This window comes from Cryptotermes secundus, unplaced genomic scaffold (assembly GCF_002891405.2).
Source record: "Cryptotermes secundus unplaced genomic scaffold, Csec_1.0 scaffold856, whole genome shotgun sequence".
Classification (NCBI taxonomy): Eukaryota; Metazoa; Arthropoda; class Insecta; order Blattodea; family Kalotermitidae; genus Cryptotermes; species Cryptotermes secundus.
The window spans coordinates 497,859-505,259 of NW_019724757.1; the positions used below are offsets into that span (position 1 = coordinate 497,859).

Sequence of the window (7,401 nt, forward strand, 5' to 3'; positions counted from 1 at the left end):
TTGTCATCTAAACGATCGTGGATATCGTTATCCAACGAAAGAAGTTGATCCAGGGTCTCCTGTAGATGGTCTCGTTATACTCATATTCCTCAAGTGGGGTGCTAGCGGGGGATTTCATTCTAAGGGTAGTGAATCTTGTCATTCGTCCTTGCCGTGTAGCGCTTCCCTTTCAGCATTCGGAGTTCGCTATCCGCCATGTCGAGTTGTGAGGGTATATCCAATTATGATCCCACAAGCTAGTTGATCGTCTGTATGGGTCTGTCGAAAATCAGAAGTCGCAAATATCGACAGATCTAAGTCAAAGTCAGTGACCGTGGGTGTGTCTGTCTTCTCCTTTCCCTCGAAGTCTTGAAGTCTAAATTTATCGTATTGTAACGTGTTTCGTTACTGAAGACGCCGTAGAGACGGTTAATTGGTTTATTTAACAATCTACAAATAACGGCTACAATTAATTATCACAATATTACGGGTTTCCACACTTTATAAACCCTACAACAAAATCTCTTAACACTATCTTCAAGAGTCTTCACGTATTAATAACGCGGGAGCTAGACAAGTCTCCCTGAATTACACACTCCAGATATAACTGGTTATCACTGGTTATCGCACACGCGTCTGTAGCTCGTAACTTGCGAACTGAGAACTCGTTGGTAACGCACTGACTGGCTGACTTCTTAGTTATCGCACACTCGCAGGCTGCTATGTTTCAACTGTAGTCGGCTGACTGGAGAACTGTTGATAACACACTCGGCGACTGTTACGTTACAACTCGAAACTGTATTCGGCGATGGCCAGGTTACAACTCACTGTGAATAGCCTTCGCTGCTCCTTATGTAGCCTTGATCGGACAATACGGAAAACGGCCACGTAATAGGCACCCTTGTTGCCTGGCGCTGTGTTGCTAGTAACGCTAGCGGTAGTAACCGCTGTTACTACCGTAACAATCCTGTTGCGTCACCGTTACGTTACCGTGCGGAGGAGGGGGAGGGGAGCGATGAATCACCCGCCGCGTCACTGCTGGTGGGGGGGGGCGTTCTCCTTTGCGCAACATGTCACAGTATGTATCCCTCTCTCGGATTTCGGCACCATAAATTTTCGTGAAACAAGACCTCGAGGGGTGTATTCTCGCGAGGTCATTTTATTACTCAACGCCGTAAATACAATTCAACGTAACCATCACAAAAAAATGTTGGACAAGTCGTTTCAAAGTCGCTCCTTCCGTATTAACGCTCTCAATATACTGTAGAACTGTCGAACTCTCCGTGCTGGCGTCCATTGTCTTCTGTCTGCCTTCTACTGGCGTCCACTGCACCCTGGCTTCTTCTCTTCCACTCCTCTCTGGCTGCCTGTCTGGATTCACAACACACACACTGGGTCACAACCATTCAGCCAGCCTCTTATACTGTTCTCTGTTACCTAGCTGCGGTAGCAGCGTCTACTGTTACGTCATAGTGTGAGGGGTCGGAGTGTTTACTGGTCTGTTACCATAGCAGAGGCAGCGGCAGGGGTTTCTATGCTGTTACGTCACCGCGGCAATGGTTGCCTAACACATCTGCTCTGCTGTTACGTCACCGCTGGTCGAAGTTCAATTCTTGGTTCAGTCATTAGGAGCTGCCACCACAGCTACAGGCGCTGGAGTAGATGTGGGCGAGGAAGCAACAAGAAGAAGATTTGCTATCTTTTACCTTCTGCGGTTGTGGTAGTAGATGCTGAAGAGTTAATTTTATTGCTGGTATTGGCTGTGATGTGGCTGTCCGGCATATCTTTATCCTACACTTTTAACAACTCATTGTTGTCATACTTCTTGGTGAGGCTTTGAGCTCTGCGGCGTTGGATTAACCTTGATTCACTTGGAGGAGACAGATTAAATACAATGTTACCATAACCAGCTCCATTAGTTAAATTTTGTTCCTGGACAGTGGAGGACTCGATTAATGATGGCGTCTGGATAGTGCCTAGCTCAAGGTTCATGCTGAAGTGTTGCAACACAACACGATTCACAGCCATTGCACTTTCTGCAAATTCTGACAGCTCACGGGCACTGTTGTTCCTCCTGATGATGTAAGGAGTAATCAGAGATCGGGCTGTCAGGTTGGATCTGGATGAGTCTGTAGACATCCAGGGGTGAGTTAGCACACACTCTGCAGACAGACGGCGGCTCGCTTCCTTCACAAGCAATGAGCGTATTAAGTCCTTGGCTTCTTCTGAGATATCTGCCCATTCACGCTCAGGAAAATCGTAAAAACCTTCATGGATACTTGTAAACAGCAATTCTTGACATGCTTGACAGTTTTCGCCTCTCTCCCAACCACAGTCAGACCCACAGCGGCCGTAGAAAGGTGGATAGCCACACAGCAAGATATATATTATAACTCCGAGTGACCAGAGATCACACCGCTTATCATATGGATTAGATTCGCCAATAAATGCCTCTACGACTTCAGGGGCCATGTACTCCGCACTTCCAACTGGGGTGAGTAGCTGTGGAGTAGAGAGGGGAGAAGTCAGGTTTGAATTGAACTTGATTCCTGAACTCAGGTCAAAGTCACATATTTTCACTGGATTCAGCTTGTCAGGATAAACACAAAGGATATTCTCTGGCTTCAGATCCCTGTGAGCAATACCCTTAACATGCAGGAACTGGAGTGCACTGGCAATATCCCTAACGATCTGACTTGCTTCTCGCTCACTGAAGTGAACGCGTTCCTGGATGCGGGTAAGGAGAGGACCGCCATTCACTTTTTCAAACACCAGGTAGAACCTTTCTTCATCTTCGAAGAACTCGATGAGCTGAATGATGTTAGGATGTCCTTCACAACTGTGAAAAGTCTCCACCTCTTTGAATACTCGGCTACGAGTATGGCCTGGATTTTTTTCGATAATTTTAACAGCATACTCCAAGTCTGTCCAGATATTAACACAGGTCTGAACAGATGCATACGCCCCTTCTCCAAGCACCTCACCAGTCAACCGGTAGAGCTCTTGGAAACAGGAAGGTACAAATCTGGAGCCTGTTCTCTTCTTCTTCCTGCACTTGCGCCGTGCCTCCTTCTTGCGCTGCTGCACACTGTTGCGGCATTCATTAATACCTGTCACCGTCTTATTTTCCCCTCCACGAGTAGACAGAACCTCACTTTCCAGGGTATCCTTGAGGTGAGCTAGCTGTATGTGAGGTTCGCCTATCAGCACCGTACTCCGTGGCTGCTGCTGCATACATCCGTTGGTTACCAGCCATATAGTCTTCTCCAGCTCCAGCCCGTCCCTGGCGGCCGCCATTGCATTCATATCTCTAGCTAAATCAACAATTCCGCCGCCACCTTTGAGGAATGTCGATGTATGAACAGACAACCACATGTTGAACTGTTCCATAAATATTTCTTTCAGTTTCACAGTATACGAAGACGAACTCCTTTCGTATTAACAGCTGTCGAAATCTCCGTGGTGGCTTTTACTGGCTCCTCACTGCTCTCTACCTGCCTGTCTGGATTCACAACTCACACTGGCTCACACACCGCTCAGCCAGCGTGTTATACTGTTCTCTGTTACCTAGCAGCGTTTTGGTGACACGTCAGAGGGGGGGGGGCGAGTGTTTACTGGCCTATACGATAGCAACTGCAGCTGTTGCTATGCTGTTACGACAACGCGTCAATTGTTTCCTAACACCAGGCGGATGAAACTGGGATAGGATAAGCGGAAACACGGTTACTACTGCCTCTATGAATGACAGAAGAAACTTCACGCAGGTCTCGACCAATCAGAGAGCCTAAACAAACCAATTTGAATTCCCGCAATTATATGCGGTTATGGTGGTTCGTTATGTGCAAATTGGTTAAGTATGAAATTTCATTTTATGTGACTGCGAAACGAAAGTAGACATTTGCGAATGAAGTTACAACTCCATATTAACATATTACTTGTATATATGAATGTTATGTTTACTACCATAAATGAAATTAGAAACATATAGAATTCTTTCAAGCCTAAAATTTTTGAGGTTATCACGAACTGTCATCTAAACGATATTTGTTTTATGGTATGTTCTGCAACTTTCGGTTTATACCAAAGATTGTCTGTTGAATATGAAGGAGTTATAAGAGTACCGTGATGGTGTTATAATTTTTGTATTGCTTCTTGCAGTAAACATGAAAACGAAAACGTGCTGCTGTTGGGTGCTTGCCATCCAGCAAGCAAGGCATCAAATTCTTCAGCTTTCCAAAGGATCCAGCAAGGTATATCTGTTTTAATTCATGGTGTAATTACTTTATTATGTGTTGCTTAATCCTTTAAAATGTTTGCAGTGCAACCATTACCAAGTAGCCACCAACTTTTGCAGTGAAAGAAACCTCGTTTCTCATAAGCCCTGTAAATATAAATACTTCTGATGTGGAACTCAGGCATATCAATCATTGCAGCAAGCCACAACACTGTATTGGCTACAGGAAAGGGCCACTGCTTATGTGAATTATGTTCTGTTATGAAAGAAGTGGCTAGCGAGAATAATGAGAGCTAATTTTTTAAGTAATTGTCCCAAGAACCCAGTTGTGATCAAACAAATGTCATTGTCATCATCATTCATTACTTATGAAACTACATCAATATACAATTTTATTATAAATCTTATTTTACTGTCATGTGGAACTTTTTAAGTTTTAAATTTTAAACTTAAAGTTAATAAATAGTTTCACATAAGACTGTAAAATTCCATTTATAATAAAATGGAAGAGTGCCACAGGATGCTACAATACAAATTTATCAATACACAAGTCATGTAGGATATGTCATATGTTTTTAGGGTAATTAAAAATGTTTGAAAAGCATATCACACTATCAGTAATATGATTTATAAGAGAATAAGGTGGTAAAGACTTTGCTATGAGGAATAATTTAATCAAATATACAAAATCTTTATAATGGCAGTCCCTTTCGAGTAAAGTGTGTTATTTTCAAATCTGAAAAAGTCCATCATGTAAGGAAGCCCACTAATTTCCTTTTTAATCTTCTTTCAGTGGGGTGCTGTGGTGAATACCTGGCAACAGCTGTTTGGTGATCACCTTGTGAACACATTTGAAGCTATTCGTTCGTAGTCTGGTTTGAACAATAATCCAACTGTGGGACAGTTTGTAGATGCCCTGAAGACTAACATCATCAGTGCACTTGCTATCAGAGGTCTGTGTGGAACTAGTCGTGAGGATGATGGTGCTACTGTTGTGTGTAACCTATAGTCATTGTTCAGGGCACCTGATGCTTCTTCACCAAATCCGTCCACAAGTTGTGGCAAGGAAACCCCTGATGAATTTCCTGAGTTTCCATGTTACTCAACAAGTACAGAAGGACATGGTTGCTGCAGTACATGCTGGTGACATGGAAGTGTTCTCAGTAGCCTATGTCAGTGGTTCCATTGCCAGACAGGTGCTTCGTGGTGTCAGCTGTGATGCACACAAGACATGCGTGACATCTGAAGTGCTGCTATCAGCCAGTGTCTTCATATATTTCTGAGACGTTGGTGTGGAGACTGTTGGTGTACTGTAACTATAATATAATCTATGATGGTAGGCAATTCAATTCATGTTGCAGCATATCACAGCTGCCATTAAGAGCACCATTGACTTGGAGTGGATTAGGTGTACTGGTTGTTCACTTCACTACCAAGGAATAGTAGATGGTATTGTGAGATGTCTCACAAGAATTTACATTCCTTGGTGGTGTAAGCGAACAAACATGTTGATGACTGAAGCAGTCAGGCAGAGGGCCACAAAGAGGAAGAAGATTAAGATACTGACACATCAGTAAGTCATTAGGAAAGTAATGCTTCTTCATCTTTGCCTTGTAATATCCTGCCCATACCAGCCCTGGAAATTGGCAGAGAGCAGTTGTTGAATTACTGGAATAATATATTCCAATTGCTCACAAGAGCATCTATAGATGTTTCATAAGTTGGAGAAAGTAACCCTGATGACAAGGAACTGCAACTACCATGCCTTCACATGCTCTTGTCTCAAACCTCTGGTATTGAGTAATTTGTTGATAACATTATCACCTAGAGTCGGATTACGTACAAGAAACCTATTCTGATATTGAGCTCTGTCTCTTCCTTGCTTTGGAGACCTGTTTCCTTCTTCCCAGAATATTAGAACATCATTCTCAGAAGACGGTCAGAGTTCATTCTGCCCTGTATCTGAAAATAATTATATTTCAGTCAAGAATTGTGTGGGAAATTCTTTTCTGACTCACTTGGTTCTTGTTCATGTGTGGGTAAGAATGAAGTGGCATTACTTTATAATTGACTTGCAATCTTCAGGTTACCTGATTCAGCGTGAAACACCGAGGAGCAGAATCAGTGTCAGGATTCACTGTGTATTTTGTAATTAAGTTTAAAACTTAAGTTTAACTTTAAGCGTATTAACTACTTCCTAGGTAGGAAGTTTTACTTATTAGTGTTTACATATTTTATCCATCTAATTTGTTATTATGGGTATATCCCTTCAGTCATTGAATTACACGTATTTTGGCCACACTATCGTGTTCAGCATTGATCGTATGAACATAAAGTTAAAAAAAAAAAAAGTAAAAAAGTAAAGCTGTCCCTGAACCAGGCCGTGAAGGCCCATATGGTTGTGAGACGAGGGTTCCACATTATCTAGATAATCGGCTCAAAGATGGCAGTAAGGTTATCAGCCTTACGCACCGGCCGCGCTTTACTCACCAGGAAATTTATTTAATTAATTCCTGAATATCATATATAATACTAAAAGGGCACTGGTGTGATATCATTGTCATGAATGTTCACGCCCCAACAGAAGATAAGATTGATGACATAAAGGATAGATTCTATGAAGAACTAGAACATGTATTTGATAAATTCCTGAAGTACCCTATGAAAATTTTGTTAGGAGATTTAAATGCCAAAGTATGGAGGGAAGACATTTTCAAACCAACAATTGGGAATGACAGTTTGCATGAAATTAGTAATGATAATAGATTAGAGTTGTAAACTTTGCCATATCAGAAAATCTTACTGTCGAAAGTACAGTGCTCTCACATCATAACATCCATAAATTTACTTGGACATCTCCTGATGGGAAGATACACAATCAGAGCGACCATATATTGATAGATAGGAGATGGCACTCAAGTATACTTGATGTCCAATCATTCAGGGCAGGAGATTGTGATACTGACCACTACCTGATGGTGGCAGGATGTTAGGGAACGACTGGCAGTGAGCAAACAAACAACACACAGAGTTCATATGGAGAGGTTCAATCTCAAGAAATTAAATGAGGTAGAGAGTAAAGAGCAGTATTGTGTTGAAATCTCAAATAGGTTCGCGGCTTTAGAAAACTTGGAAACTGAGGTTGATGTTAATAAAGCTTGGGAAACTGTTAGAGAGAATATAAAAAT

The 7,401-nt window shown here is 42.2% G+C and overlaps 1 protein-coding gene across 1 annotated transcript; it reads right to left on the reverse strand.

Moving 5' to 3' along the window:
• Positions 1–1,770: 1,770 nt before the first annotated feature.
• On the reverse strand, positions 1,771–3,354 carry LOC111862953 (MAP kinase-interacting serine/threonine-protein kinase 1-like). The gene has a single exon (XM_033750866.1). The coding sequence runs from the start codon at positions 3,352–3,354 to the stop codon at positions 1,771–1,773; it is 1,584 nt and encodes a 527-aa protein (XP_033606757.1).
• Between the last annotated feature and the right edge of the window lie 4,047 nt (positions 3,355–7,401).